The 15902-nt window shown below is 41.0% G+C and overlaps 1 protein-coding gene across 3 annotated transcripts in view; it reads left to right on the forward strand.

Annotated features, from left to right (window-relative positions):
* SYT14 (synaptotagmin 14) overlaps nt 1-15902 on the forward strand; it is a 106149-nt gene that overhangs the window by 23562 nt on the left and 66685 nt on the right. For all 3 annotated transcript variants that reach the window (XM_063124013.1, XM_063124011.1, XM_063124012.1), the window contains one exon: nt 14582-14746. In XM_063124013.1, the coding sequence (XP_062980083.1) occupies nt 14582-14746 (165 nt within the window). The remainder of the gene's footprint in view (nt 1-14581; nt 14747-15902) is intronic.

Here is a 15902-nt window from a genome sequence, read left to right on the forward strand (position 1 = left end):
ACTGTAGATAATCTTTCTCTGTAAAGCAAAATTACATAGTGTTAAGAAAGTTGGATAATGTATGTTTAGATATAATTATAATAAACTAGAAATTGGGACTTTAATAATGTTATAAATCACTATGGCTGAAATCCAACATTGTGTGAATGTGCAGTTAGCAGAGCTGGCTGGCTGGGGACAGGAGGCTACAAGGGGGAGGTGGAATCTATTCTGCCAACAGATGCTGTTCCATTAGTGGATGGACACCATTGCATACAATCCTAAAATATTAGTGCTTCAGAACATTTTGAAGGTAACAGTTTTGAAAAGTATTCAACTTCCCAAAGTGTCATTTAATATTAAAGTGGGGATCTATTTAGGGTAGCTATGGAAGCTCCTTCCTTGGAGATTTTAAGGAATATATATTTACAGCATCTTCCCCAGGGGATCCCTTTTAAGCCCATCATTCATTCTGCTGTGACTCATTTGCTTAAATTATCTGGCTCTTTTTTTCCCTTTTTTTTTTAATGAAATTTATCATCTGTTCTATAGACACTGTTGTCATGATGTAGCTAAATCTGTCCTGATCTTTGCTTATGAGACACACAGCTTCACCCACAATCCATAGACACTGAAATATCTGAGTTTAGGCTAGTTTTAGCACCATTGACTTCAGTGGAATGAAATTAACTGATGGGTTAACTGATGTATGCTGAAGTCTGATTTCTTTCTTACTATTCTGAATTGATATAAGAGTGACTCATGCATCATGAGGTCCCATTGCACACTGGTACCGTTTATTTGCAGGAGCCTTGTAAAATCAGTGGATAATATGGTCATTCCTCACACTAGCTTTAACATTGTGGGAGTAATCATGTTTCCAACAATCCCATGTGGTTCCTACAAATAGATGCTACTTGTATGGTGTGTGACTCAGGTACACTGTAATGGTTGGTATATAAATTAGCCCTGAGTTATGAATGGGGCTGTATATAATCTAGAACATATCAGACTAACATGTTAGAAATGATTGAGTATAAATGATCCAGTTTAATAGAGGTATGTCCCTTCCCTAGAGTTTTCAGTTTCATAGAGCAGCAACTAAAAGGTTCATTAGATGACACAAAATCCAGTGTTATGCAATCCCACCTCTGCTCATTCAATAGGAGTTTCCTTTCTCTCCCCACCCACCAAATTTGGCTCAAGGGATCCCCCAACCCTCTGGAGCAGATCTGGGGTCCATGTAGAGGGGGCCTGCAGGAAAGAGGGGAAATTTGATCCACTAGCATTGTCCATTGCCCTGATGGAAGGACACCATTCAATACAAGCCAGTGTTTTGATAAACAGATTTGTGGTGGATGTAATCAATAATAATCTATGGCTAATAGTTATTTTTACTTAAATGTTTTAAACATGATTTGGACATAGTCACTGATTCAAACCACATTTATGTGCACATGTCACTAAAGTAAATGGAATGTAGGTATATGATGTGATATATTGCCTTGCTCATTAATGGAATTCACAAATTTAATGCAAAACATTTATCAATAAGGATAAACTATTAGGAACTTAAATATACAGTAGTTATTCTCACTCATGATATATATAGGCTTGTTGCATGGATTAATGCTGACTGAGGATGATGGTAAAGTCAAGTTATCTTTATAAATCTGTGTTTATATCCACAGTGCAGGGAAGTATGAGCATGATCCACCTATAGTTAAGCACTGTGCAGTGCAAACCTATACATGTCTACTCAGAAGTAAGCAGCATTCAGTGGGACCTATTCCCAGGTAACTTTGTATAGGATTCCAAAATCCACATTAGTGTAATACCTAGTACAACACCTGAAATTATCTCCAAGCTGGTTAACATAAAAACTGCACAGTTCCTCTCTGGACTCATCTACACCAAGCAGGATATTCCACTATGAAAACAATATAAAAGGCAGGAGCCACACTACTGCTTTGTAGCGGTATTGAAGTGCACTGACAACTGTTGGGGGCCGTTGACACATGCTATATACTGCTTTCATACCACTTTCATAGTGTTATATCCTGCTTGGTGTACAGTAGTTGTGTCATGGGCCCCAACAGTTGCCAATGCACTTCAGTACCACTATAAACCAATAGTGTAGATCCTGCAGTGCACTTCAATAGTGCTATAAAGCAGTAGTGTGGCTCCTGCCTTTTATATACCTCTTTCATACCACTTTCATAGTGGAATATCCTGCTTGGTGTAGATGAGCCCAAGGTTATCCTCTTGTAAAAGAGGCCCACGTCTGAGCAATGACTGGATTTTATATTCCCAGAATGGGGGATCCAACATTGTTTCCTTATCTTGTTATTAGCTAGTAGAGGAGCAGCTCCAGGTCCAACCTTGTAATCATCACATGACCTTTAGAGCCTAATTTGAATGTCTGCAGGGCCCTCCTCCCACTTCACCATGGAACTCTGAATATCAGGGGTTTTTAAGTCCCCTAAGTCTGTCCAACCTGGGGCTTGTCTTGACCGACAGTTTGCCCCGGGATGGATTCGGAGTGGCAGCAGGTCATCTACATGACGCAGCCACCATTGTGAAGCCATCTGGAGGCAAACCCCAGAAACTCCGCTTTAAAAAAGTCGGGCATTAACCCTGACTTTTTTGGTTGCGGAGCTGATGGCGCCCCCTGATTGGTCGCAATCGGCTGGGCTGGACAGGGAAGGGGGTAGGCAGGGAGCTCCAACTTGGGCTCCACACTGTAAATAAATAAATAAATAAATAAACAAACACGGGGTGGGTGGGAGGAGAGGAATGGGGCAGCAGGGAGGCCTCTGCTGCTGCTGGGCCAAGCACTGGGGAAGGGGGAGGAACGGGGCAGCCAGCTCTCCTTCCTCTGACCTCCCCTCTGGCTGCCCCATTCCTCTTCCCCTGTTTTTTAAAATTAATCTGTAGATGTGAAGGTTTATATCTGCAGGTAAAAAAAATAGGGGGGGGGAGGAGAGGACCGCGGCAGCCAGGAGGTCGCCGCTGCTGCTGGGCCAAGCACCGAGGAGGGTTGAGGAACGGGGGCCGAGCACTGGGGAGGGGTGAGGAACGGGGCAGCCAGCTGTCCTCCCTCTGACCTTGCTCTGGCTGCCCCATTCGTTTCCCCTCCCCATTTTTTTTTTAAAAATTAATCTGTAGATGTGAAGGTTCACATTGACAGATAAAAAACCCCGGAGGGGAGAGGAACGGGGCAGCCAGAGCAAGGTCAGAGGGAGGAGAGCCGCCTGCCCTGTCCCTCCCCGCTCCTTGGTGTTTGATCTGGCAGTAGCGGCAGCGGCAACTGTGCAGTGGCGCTCCTTCCCATGCAGCGCCAATTCGGCAACCCGGGGCCTCGAGGCGCAGACCCGCCACCGTCAAGACGGGGACCTGCTTTTTGTAAGATCTTGCCTAATGAAGAGATCTTAAAAGCTTGCACAGTTTTTGTGATCTTCTGACTGGCCTAATAAAGGTATTAGATTAATATGGATTTGGGATTTTTCTTATGGTCCACCTTGCCATTTTGTTTTGAGTGTATAGGTTTGTAGCCTTAAAGGCCTGTTGATTTCAAGTTACACACTTAAATATATCCATTTGAAATGAATAGGCTTTAAAAGTGCTTAAAATTAGCCACATCCTGCACAATATTTGAACTGTCAAAGTGTATAACTCAGGTACTAATTTGCTACCCACTGAAATAAAAGCCTTCAATAATGTAGGTTTGGAGCCTCTGTAATCTAGTTGACCTATAGTGCCATCTAATGGCTAATTTATAAAATGTGTCAGAAGATTTTAACATGAAAACTATGGTCTATAACAGTACCATTAATAATTTGAATAAGGATACTCTTGACATTTATATGAAAACTATCTTCAAGAGCTTTGTGTAAATTTCCTTAATTACCCGAGCCTGAGTGAGAATAGTAATGGTAAATGCTTTACAGCGATGTGTATGGGTCGATTCCAGTGTATAATGTTTTGGGGTTCTTCAGGAAGTCATCTTTTAAATCTTAGATCTATTTTTTTTTGTATCATGTCTCTTAGAATGTGAACAGGGGCTGTGTTATTTTTTAATATCTGTACAGCACATAGAAAATTTTAATGATGATTATGATGATAATGTGGTGAGCAGTACTAATTGTACTCAGAAACAGGCAGTGATTATTAAAAACTTTATTTTTTTTTGTATGGAACAGTGGGAGGTGTCTCCCTCCTTCCCTCTTACTGTGCATTCTATCTCTCCTCCCATCAGGACTACTCAGCCAGGATAAGGCCTTAAGAGGAAGGGGAGAAGGGTGTTTGAAGAAATGGGGAGGGGGCTAATAGGGAAAGTGCTTTGAGGACTGAGCAAGGTTAGTTATTTACTGAACCTTGGATTGGCCCAGGAAATAAAACATTATTTCTATTTCCCCCCAGAAGTAAACCTGTTTATTTTCTAGTTATTCAGAGGATCATAGAATCATGTAATAGTAGAGTTGGAAGGGGCCTATAAAGCCATTGAGTCCAAACCCCTGCTCAGTGCAGGAATCCACCCTAAAGCATCCCTGACAGATGGCTGTCCAGCTGCCTCTTGAATGCCTGTAGTGTGGGAGAGCCCACTACCACCCTAGGTAACTGGTTCCATTGTTGTACCGCCCCAGCAGTCAGGAAGTTTTTCCTGGTGTCCAGCTGGAATCTGGCTTCCTCTAACTTGAGCCCATTATTCCGTGTCCTGTACGCTGGGATGATTGAGACAAGACCCTGGCCTTCCTCTGTGTGACAACCTTTCAAGTATTTGAGGAGTGCTATTATGTCTCCCCTCAGTCTTCTCTTCTCAAGGCTAAACATGCTCAGTTGTTTCAGTCGCTCCTCATAGGGTTTTGTTTCCAGACCCCTGATCATCCGTGTTGCCTTCCTCTGAACCCCCTCCAGCTTGTCTGCATCCTTCTTGAAGTGTGGTGTGCAGAACTGGGTGCAGTACTCAAGATGAGGCCTAACCAGTACAGAATAGAGGGGAACTAGTACCTCATGTGATTTGGAAGCTGTATTTCTATTAATGCATCCCAAAATAGCATTTGCTTTTTTTGAAGTCACATCACACTTTTGGCTGATATTCAGCTTGTGATCTACAACAATTCCAAGATTCTTCTCATTTGTAGTATTGCTGAGCCAAGTATCCCCCATCTTGTAACTGCATTTGGTTTCTATTTCCTAGATGTAGAACTTGGCATTTATCCCTATTAAATTTCCTTCTGTTGTTTTCAGCTCAACACTCCAGCCTATCAAGATCACTTTGAAGTTTGCTTCTTTCTTCCAGGATATTAGCTATCCCACCCAATTTTTTGTCATCTGCAAATTTGATAAGCATTCCCTGCACGTCCTCATTCAAACCATTAATAAAAATGTTGGAGAGAACTGGGCCCAGAATTGAGCCTTGCGGTACCCCACACGTTACCTCTCCCCAGTTTGAGAAGAAGCACTCTTCGACTTCGATCCTGTAGCCAACTGTGGATACACCTAATAGTTCCATCTAGTCCACTTTTAGCTAGTTTGCTAATCAGAATGAAATGGGGCACTTTGTCAAAAGCTTTGCTGAAGAGAAGATCTATTACGTCCACAGCATTCCCACAGTACACAAGAGAGGTTACTCGATCAAAAAATGAGATCAGATTAGTCTGACAGGATTTGTTCTTGACAATGATGGGAAGCTTGCACATCTATAATGTACAGTGCTATTTGTTTGTCTGCCTAGGGTAAGTAATATTAGCTGCAGGAACATGTTGCTTCCTCATCTTCCTGCCACTATTGTTGTCTTGCTTTCCTGTGTAGGGTGACAATAATAAAAGAAAGACAGAGCTCCTGTATCTAACATTTGAATAGAAAAGGAATTTCAGCAGGTGCCATTTGTATGCATACAGCACCTGGTGAAATTCCCTCTGTATCACAACAGTTAAAGCTGCAGAAGCCCTTCCCTCTTTTGTAGCTGATCACTCTGAAAAAGAGGGCAGGGCTCCTGCAGCTTTAATTGTTGTGATGAAGAGGGAATTTCACCAGGTGCTGCATGCATACAAATGGCACCTACTGAAATTCCCCTTTTCTATTCAACTGTTAAAGATACTTGAGCCCTGTCTTCCTTTCCATATCGTCACCCTATTACTGTGGCACAGTGTCAGTGCTGTCCAAGATGCCTGCGCTACCGATTTAACACAGGGACCAGCAATTGGGATAACATTATGGCAGGTAATGGTTCCCTTTGTCTTAAAATGGTATTGGCCCATTAAGCTAAGAAAGCAAATACAAGACTACAGATAGCAAACATAGTGACTGTGTTTCTCCAGTTGGGGCAGACATCCAGGCAGGAGGAAAGTGTGGGGTAGCATGTGGCAGTGACATTTTTTTAGGAACATAGTAAGTGGTAGAGAATGAAAGGAAGAGATGCATGGGTAAAAACTGCAAAGAGTGGTTTACACTGTTCTGACAAATTGGATTTTTTAGAAGCGGCTTAAAAAGTCAGAAATTTCTAGGATGCTATTTTAAACTTTGGAAATGTATACTAATGTGAAATTAATGCGTATTTCACAATAGTAGAATCTGGGCTACTATTAATAGAATAGTATAGTGATTTAGTTATGTAGAATTTGTATATATATATAAAATGCCAATTTCTGCCCTCCTGCAATTTAAATATTATAAAAACACAATAAGGTTTTATATTTAATTGATTTTAAAAATGTGAATGCATTCATATAGACCATCATGGTTTTCCGATCAAGTCTGTCCTGCTTTAGTTTGTACGCAAGGCAGATACAATTGCACTGGCAACATTAATAATTAAACTATCATTGACATGCAGTGAGATAAATATATAGTTTCATACATCACTGGGCAATTGAACAGTCAACACTTTATGTAAGTAAAGAAAAAAGTTTCCAAATGTTATAATTATATGTCATTGTTTTGTCTTAATAGTGTCATTAATAATGCTTCTCTCTATGAGGACAGTATCCCAATGTAGTTGAATTTGCTTTTGAAAAGATATAATAAAATGAATTTTAAATATAAAATATATACTTATTTTCTGACATAGAAAACTGCTCTAAAAGGGTTTGTTTTATTTTTAATTTTGAAAATAAAGTTTTGAGATAGAAAAATTTAGTAAGTTCCCAAATATTGCCTTTGTTAGTATAGATTATGTCCTATGGATTCATTTGTAGTATTGGTACAGTTGGGTATTAGAGTTTTCACTTGATAATGCTTTATGATATAAATTTGAGTTTATTTCTTTCACCTGTTATTTTTTGATGAATAGAAAGTGTGTACTTGGATTATTTAAGTTCACTAGATTGTTTATCACAAATTCTTTATCACTATGTTGAGTAAAAGTGCCCAATCTCATTTTTAAAAATCCAAGAATTTGATAGTCAATATGAAATGTGTCCTATATCTAATTTAATACTTTTCAGGGAGCAGTGTTCTCTTGGGTCGTTAATTAGGATATAAATTTAGATAGATTTTGAATGGAATGCATCCTGTATATAATTGTGATAAATTCTATTACTTTCTGTTCATGAACTAATGTTGCTTAGTAGTTCATTTATAAGACGTTAAATACTTAATGTTATGTGTAAGAGTGTATATAGCACAATATACTGTAGTGTATGTGACCCTTCATAGGGAAATAGAAATGCCACTTAATTCTATTTTTTGTCTTCACTGAAGGAGCTTCTAGACAAGGCATTATCCTGCAATTGCCGTGCCTCAGACATGGAATTTTATTGGGTGGGGGTGGAGTGGGTCTAGACATTGGGTAAACCATTAAAGAGAAAAAGACAGCATAGATGCACAATGCCTTTTCATTGGTAGTGCTAGGGTGCTCTATCTGGAAGTACCCTGAGTTATAGATTTAATAAAGCTATTAGAGTGACGTCATGTCTTCTTCAGATACTATATTCCGGCTGTTTATACTCCTAAAGATGAGTTCATGTATGCAAATTGATACAAGGCAGATAATTTCCAAAGACTTGCATTTGGTGTTAAAGTAGGTAAATAATTAACTAGTCTAGCTGAAGCTAAAGTTTCATTCTTTAGGAATGTATTAATTGCTGTGTTCTCTTAACCTTACAAAATGTCCTTGGATATAAAGCTTCTGCAAAGGACTGTATGGAGCATAACACTTATTTCTATGCTTTGAAAACAACCTGTTTGCTAATTAGTTTAATATTAAATTTAGTGCTTTACGATTGTAGATTCATAGTTGTGATAAACACCACACTTTTACATACATATAGGCATAACTAGGGCTGTTCACCAATCAAAGAATATTTAATGAATAATCATCTTTATTTTAAGCATAAATTAATTAAAAAAAATCAGTAATACCTTTAAGCATTTGAGGCTGCAATTAACTTCAGGGGGTATAAAGATACGTAAATTTGCCTCCTAATTTGTTCCAGTTTGTATTCCGTGAATCTTATTATAATAAGGGGTGTGGGTTCAATTGTTTTCTTGTGTTTCAGCTCTGCTCATATAGGATTTTTTTTTAAATTCAAAGTTCCTCTACAGTGGCATTGCAGATTGCAATGAGGACGAGGGGAATGAAACACTGCTTAAGAACATAAGATCTGTGCTGGATCAGACCAAAGACCCATCTTGTACAGCATTCTGTTTCATAGTGGCAAATCAGATGCCCCAGTGGGAAGCCCACATGCAGGACATGAATCAAATAGCACCTTCCCTCTCATCTCAGCAACTAGTATTGAGAGCCATATTGCCTCTGGTACTAGAGGTAATATACAGCCATCATGTCTAGTAGCTCCATGAATTTGTCTAATCTCCTTTTAAAGCTGTCCAAGTTGGTGGCCATTGCTACATCTTGTGGCAGGGAATTCAACAGTTTTAACTATGCACTGTGTGAAGAAGTACTTCCTTTTATCTTTCCTGAATCTCCCACTCCTCAGCTTCATTAGAAGACCATTAATAGCATTATGATATGGGAAGAAAAAAAATCCTCAAAATTATTCCCTTGTAATTTTTTAGGGTGGTTAAAACAAAAAGAGATTGTGAAGAGCTCTAAAAGGATCTCTCCAAATTGGGAGAAGGGGCATTAAAATGGAAAATACAAGTTCAATGTAAACAAATGTAAAATGATGCACATTGGAGCAATTTTTTTTTTAGCTTGACTTCTACATTGATTGGATGAGTTGGTGATAAGTGAACAGGATTGGAATCTTGAGGTCTTTGTGGGTAGCTTGATGAAACGTTGATTCTAGGCTTTTCTACACAAGGCATCTTTGTGAACTTTTCACCCTACTCATGGTAGTTTACAGGTTCTTTAAATGAAGACGTGAGCCTCCAGTTTGGCTTCAGTGTCTAACCAGCACTTTCAATGAGTTTGTTTAGAGAAGGGGAAATGCGGCATTTAGGGCCTTGCTAGACCTGCCGGATAAGCCGGCATGGAGGAGGGGCGACGGCACGCTAGAGTTAGCGCGCGCCGTCGCCAGCTTCCAGACGCACGGGGCAACGGGAAGCCCCGTAGCGTCGGCCATTTTTTTTTAAAGGAGCCATAAAAAACAATAAAGCCCCCCCGCCCGATTCCCCCAATGCCCGATGACCCCCTCCCCCCTCGCTCGCCCGTCCTCCCCCCATCCCCGATGCCGTGTCCCTGGCTTCCCCCCGCGCCATCCCCGATGTCGTGTCCCTGGCTTCCCCCCCCCCCCCGCATCATCCCTGATGTTGTGTCCCTGGCTTTCCATCCCTCGCCCCTGATGGCTGCTCTCTTTCCCTTGCCCCCATCCCCGATGCTCGGCCTTCTCCCCCCCTCTCTTCTGCCGGGTCCAGCCTCCCCCCCGCCCCTCTCTCCCCCCCCAGGATCCCCCCCGGCCCGATGGGCACAGCACTCGTATGAGTGCTGTGCCCAGTCCGTGGCTTTTCCCAGCTACTCGCGAGTAAGTGAGCAGCCGCAAAAAGCCACGGACCCTGCTAGACGTTTCGCAGCCCCTGCCTCAGGCCGGGGCTGCGAAAAAGCCGGGCCATAAGCGAATTCGCTTATGCTGGCTTAAGGCAGGTTTCAGCGCGGCCTGACCCCGGATTCCCCTGTGCGTCATCTGGATGCACAGGAGAGAAACTGGGCCTCACACCGCGCTAACGCCTGGTCTAGCAAGGCCCATAATGTGAAAGCAACTCCCCCGTTAGGAAAGGTTACAACACCTGGGACTGTTTAGCTTAGAAAAAAGGTTTATACATGATAGAGGTGTATAAAATTATGCACGTGGAGATAGTGGTTACCCATAATATTAGAACCCAGGGTCATACAATGAAGCTGAATAGTGGGAGTTTGAGGTCAGATAAAAGGAAATACTTCTTCACACAATGCATATTTAAACTATGAAATTCACTACCACAAGATATAGTGATGGCCACCAACTTGGACAGCTTTAAATAGGGATTGGACAAATTCACGGTGGAAAAAGCTACCAATGGCTACTAGTCATGATGACTATATATTACCTCCAGCATAAGAGGTGGTAGGGCTCTGTATGGCATTTGCTGGGAACATGAACGGGAGGTTCCTGTTACACTCATGTCTGATTGTGGGTTTCCCATGGGAATCTGGTTGGCAACCATGGGAACAGAATGCTGGACTAGATAGGCCATTAGTCTGATCCAGCATTGCTTTTTCCATGTTCTGTATTGTCGTTGCCTATGGCTACCAGGCTAGTTCTTACGTGCAAGGCTGTCATATCTCAGATCTCTGGATTATTTTGACTTGGTGATTTCATGTAGATGGGTACAGCTTGTGAGAAAAGATGGGAGCTTCTGTTACATCACATGCCAAAGGCTATAGGGTACAGCTGTAGTTCTCCAGACCATTCATGTAGGAAAGATTGAAACCACTACAAAATGGTACTCCCCAATCCCACAGTGGCAAGATATCCCTGAAGAATACCAAGGTTGATGGTTATCTGCTGAGAGATTCAGGACAACCGGTAGGAATGCATTCCTCAGTACAGGTCATCAACAAGAGTGACCAAGGGTTTGAACACACGGTAGTCGTCTTGTGGGCATAGCACAATGTGTTCCATTTTTTCTTTAAATGGGGATTTTCATGGTATCTATTACACTGCCAAAGTTTTCCTCCTGTCCTCCAGTGTGTAACACAATCTCCCTTCTGTGTACCTGCCCTTTGTACCTCTCCCCTGCAACCTCTTACCCATCTTCCACTACCATTTTCCTCCTCCCACTTCTGTCTCTCTCTGTGGGCATGCATGAGTCAATTCACCTGTGTGCACACCTTTTTTGTTTTTAATGAGGAGGAGGAACTGTGTGAGACTTATGGTGGAATTTTGCAAATGCATGTTTTCGAAAGGAGGTAAGTTCAGAAATGCGCAAGTACTATGCCACCAAAATAAAAAATAAAAAAAATAAAGGGAAAACTTCCGTGTTTGTGCAACACCAATTGGAAATCAAATGACATAAAGGAGAGCAAAATTGTGCTACACAGACACACCTGTTCCGAAACATCAGAATCAGATCCCCACAGAAAGGTTGCAAAATCTTGAAAACAGAGCTCACGCCAGTGGTTCTTTGCAGTACTTTGGTGTGCCAGAAAAAAATACTGAAATTCATGAAAAAAAAAATCTGGGCAAAGAGGGGGGAAATCATGGGGCAACTGCAAGACCATGAGGACATCATGTGGACAGCTCAAAAGGACTAAGTGATGCTGGTGGGCAAAATTTATTTACTGTAGCCATCGTGCCTTAATGTGCTGTTAAACGTTTTGTAAAAAGTGTTAAAAATTCAGTGTGGCTCTTATGGGGAAGCATATATTATTTCTGCCTGCTGACCTTAGCCACTTTACAAAGATACAGTGGTTCTTGTGACGTCTGGTGAGTAGAAATACCTGTAATAGATTAGATTTGATATCTCCTGTCTACCTTACAGATTTGTGTTGCTTGCATGTTCATCTTTGTGCTTGGATCGTTAGGAGGATATTGGCCAAGAATGTTTAGAATGAACTCTACCTGGTGAGAGTTTTGTCACCATTTTCTTCAAATTAAGTCTTGGTAGAAGACATTCATGTCTTTATATCCTTATGTTATAGTGCCTTTCCCCAGCCCAGTGTCCTCCAAATGTTTTGGATGTTGACTCCTAGTATTCTTGACCACTTGCCATGCTGGCTGGGAATGATGGGAGTTGCAGGCCAACACATCTAAAGGGCTCCAGGTTGGGGAAGCCTGGGTTAAAACTTTGCCAGATTCAAAGCTAGAAAACATTCATGTACATTTAAATCGCCTGCTGAGGTGAGAGATAGGACACATGCTTTGTATGCAAAAGTTCTTAGGTTCAATCTCTGGCATCTCCAGATAGGGCTGGGAGAGATTCTTACCTGAAAGCCTGGAGAGCTGCTGCCAGTTAGTGTAGACAATACTGAGCTAGATGGACCAATGGTCTGACTTGGGGCATGTCTACACCAGTCTTTTTCCTGGGGATTGTACCTGTGTGTCCGCATGATGCACAGGGGATCCTGGGAGCAGGTAGGGTCCCTCCATTTCCCCGGGTTATCTGTGGACACTTCCTGTTTTTTCCTGTGGTCCCGGGATGATCCCGAGGACCGTGGGTGGTGTGGCACCCATCCTGGCTTCTTCCCTCCTCCCTGCTAGTAGCGGGGGGCAGCAGAGGGAAGGAGCTGGGCTGGGGAGAGTCCAGGGACATCGGGGTGGGTGGGGGAGTGGGGTCAAGGCTTTTTTAAAAATAAACTTCCTATGTTTCTTTGTACTTCTTCCTAGTCTTACTGCCTTCCCCCTTCATCTACTGGCTGGCATAACTGGAGCCCTGATTAGTTCAAGCAGGTTGGGGTGGAAGTGGATGACAAGGCTTGGGAGAGAACGGGCAGGTGATGTCATGCTGCATTAGGGGAGTTAAAGGTGTATGAATGTTCTTGGCATCGACGTTAGGCTAGGTTATTATAATATTATAGTCTTGATATGCCTGCCCTTGGAACATGTAGCTAGTCAATAGCATGAATCCTGGACTCTAGTCATTAGCATGAATCCTGGGCCAGTTTGGGTGTAACACTAAACTATAGTTTAGCATTACATGAACAAACTACAGCGATCTTCAGGCTCACATGCTCCCTCCTGCTTCTCCATTGCAGATGTGAGGAAGAGTTTGGAAGTTTTGACTTCCATTATAGATTAACTGCAGCTTGCTGTGTCATCTGTACTCATACAAACTGGTTAATCTTTACTATGATTAGCAGAAACAAGCCAACTTCAAACTGTAGTTCAGGAAGGGGGCTTGTTTCAATTTACCTTTTTTTTTTTTTTTAAGATTAACCAGTTTAGGGTTCATTCACAACACTAAATTGTGTTTAATCTAAAACAGAAGGGGAAGTTTCAGATCTCATGGGTGTGTAGCAGGAGGCGGTGGATGGGTAGGGAGCTTGTGAGCTGCCTGAAGTTCATTCTTATAATGTTAAATCTTAGTAATGCTAAACTTTAACATTACATCTGAATGCAGCCTTTGTCTTTGCTGGTCCTAGTTGCCCTTTGGAACAGGGTAAGTTAGAAGGCAGTGAGTTTTGTACAATTAATATAGTATTTGTGCAGAGTAAGGATAACCATTACATGATTAAAGATGAAACTTAATGTCTGTGAAGAAGATTGCTATATGTTTCTTCATCCAAAAACAGATCACCAGGAATAACTTCAATATGTTCTTACATATGTAAAATGCTAGACAGAAACAGTTGTTTCCCTAGATGACTGAGTAAAAGTTTTCTCAGTAGTTCTCATATTGAGTGGTTTCATTATTTGTTGGTGATAACTTTTGTCTGATTGCCAATTTCAATGTTTTGATTTTTATGGAAGGGTATTTCATTTTACAGTGAAAATTGAGCAATAGGAAATGGCTGGATCTTTGTTACATATATCCATAGCTGGGGTTTGTTTTGTTTTAAAAAATAGTTTATTAAAATATTGTTCTCTAAGATATGACTGTCCATTTCCCTGGTTTAGAAAGGTTTGAAGTTCTATAGAAGCTGTTGCTTCAGTAGCACTTAATCTAAGACTGAGAGTTTATATAGGAGCTGCAAGTTCCATCCTTTCCTGGCTCTCAGCCAGTTCCCAATCTGGGCAGGTGCTTACACATGCTTCCCATTCCTCACAACTAGTCTCATGTGTAGCTGGCCCAGGCACTTTACCGCTGGCGCAGAAGCTGCTGTCTGGCCACCATCACCTCTGCTCATGGGGGGCTCTGAGAGCCGACTCGCTACCCCAGCAACTGATGTAGAGGCCTCCAGTCCGGGCAGGGAGATCTGATAGCTCCTCAGTGTGTGGGGTCTTTAAAGGAATCCAACTCCTCTGAGGAGTCCTCAGATTCCTGGTGTGGGTGGGGATGAATCCCAACAGATATTGTTAGGATTTATATGCGGAAAATGTGTAGTTCTACAGTAGGGTTAACCAGTTCTTCCTTGAGGGTAGTCTATGCTACTTTAAACTGGGTTGTTATATTCTATTATGTACCTGCGTGCAAGTTTGGGGCTGGGTGTGATTAACTAATAAAATATGTTGATCTTAATCAAATATTTTGGCTGATCATTGTTTATGTTTTTTTCTAGTATCGCCTGAAGCGGTTGGATTTCTGTCGGCAGTTGGGCTGTTCATTATCCTGATGTTGATTCTTTTTCTGTATATTAACAAGAAGATGTGTTTTGAAAATGTTGGAGGCTTCCCAGACCTCAATTCACGATACAGTGCCAGAAAAAATTCACAGGACAAACTTTGTAAGTATCAAATTCAGTGGTGTACAATCCTGAAAGGCATAGCAGGGCCCTAGAGTAGTATCATATAAAGGAATAAAATTTCGGCTTGAATAAGAAAATACTTTGTAATGTCCAAAATATTTTTGTAAATCCATCTGTAGTGCTTAATCAGAATTATGTAGTTGCGGGGATCTTTGAATATAGTTTAGGAGTTGATATTTTAGATAGTGGAAAGAAATGAATAGTTTTATCTTTCCCAAATACAATTAAAAGGAATAATTACATGAGAAGTCCTTATACATATGTGCTGCATATACTAGGGAAGCAGAATAATTGTATATTTACAACCATAAGGGGCAAAATTCTTATATATTTATTTGTCACAGAAATGGTAAGATGAACTTCTTTTATTTACAGTGCACACAATCTACAATTTATTGAAGTCAGTCACAAAACACACAGTAATATTAATCAAGCTGAATTGTATTCCATGACCATGATCCAGCATAGTTTGGAGTACTTAAACCTATTGACTTTAGCAGGCTTCTATGCTTATCTCTGTCCAGATTATAGCATTTCTGCGTGAACCCAATGTGAAGATTGAAGTCCACGCTATGGCATACTTTATAGTTTCTTAATGGCAGAGAGAATATGCGTTGCATGCCATTGAGCAAGTTAATGTTTTATAGTAACATGATGTACATGTATTTATAGTATATTATTTAAATATGTTAAACTTTTTCTTTGCAGGTGTAGAGTAAAATCCACCACTTTCCATATAATATTATAACTGTCTGTTTATGTGATTAGTTGATGAGTTTAAATATTTTGCAAAAGGGAGAAAGAAAACTATTGATTGTGATCACACATAGAACATGTTTGCTCCTCTTGATACTTTTAAGATAGAAGTATTCAGAGAATGACCAACCTACAGTGCCCTCAGGTTAAAGGACAGGACGTAGTACAGTAAAGTTAAATAAATAACACTTCCTTTAAAATTGATTAATTAACTAACAATTGAAACATGGCATTTTTCAAAAATTTTCAACAAAATCTGAGCCTTCCTTCTATGTCTTCTCTGGTTGATACAATAAGCAATGCTGTAGATGATCTAACCAGTGCTGTTGGAGATGTGAGTTATACAGTAGCTGACTCAGTTACAGAGCAGGTAACAAGC

Source organism: Elgaria multicarinata, chromosome 4 (genome assembly GCF_023053635.1).
Source record: "Elgaria multicarinata webbii isolate HBS135686 ecotype San Diego chromosome 4, rElgMul1.1.pri, whole genome shotgun sequence".
In the NCBI taxonomy this organism is placed as follows: Eukaryota; Metazoa; Chordata; class Lepidosauria; order Squamata; family Anguidae; genus Elgaria; species Elgaria multicarinata.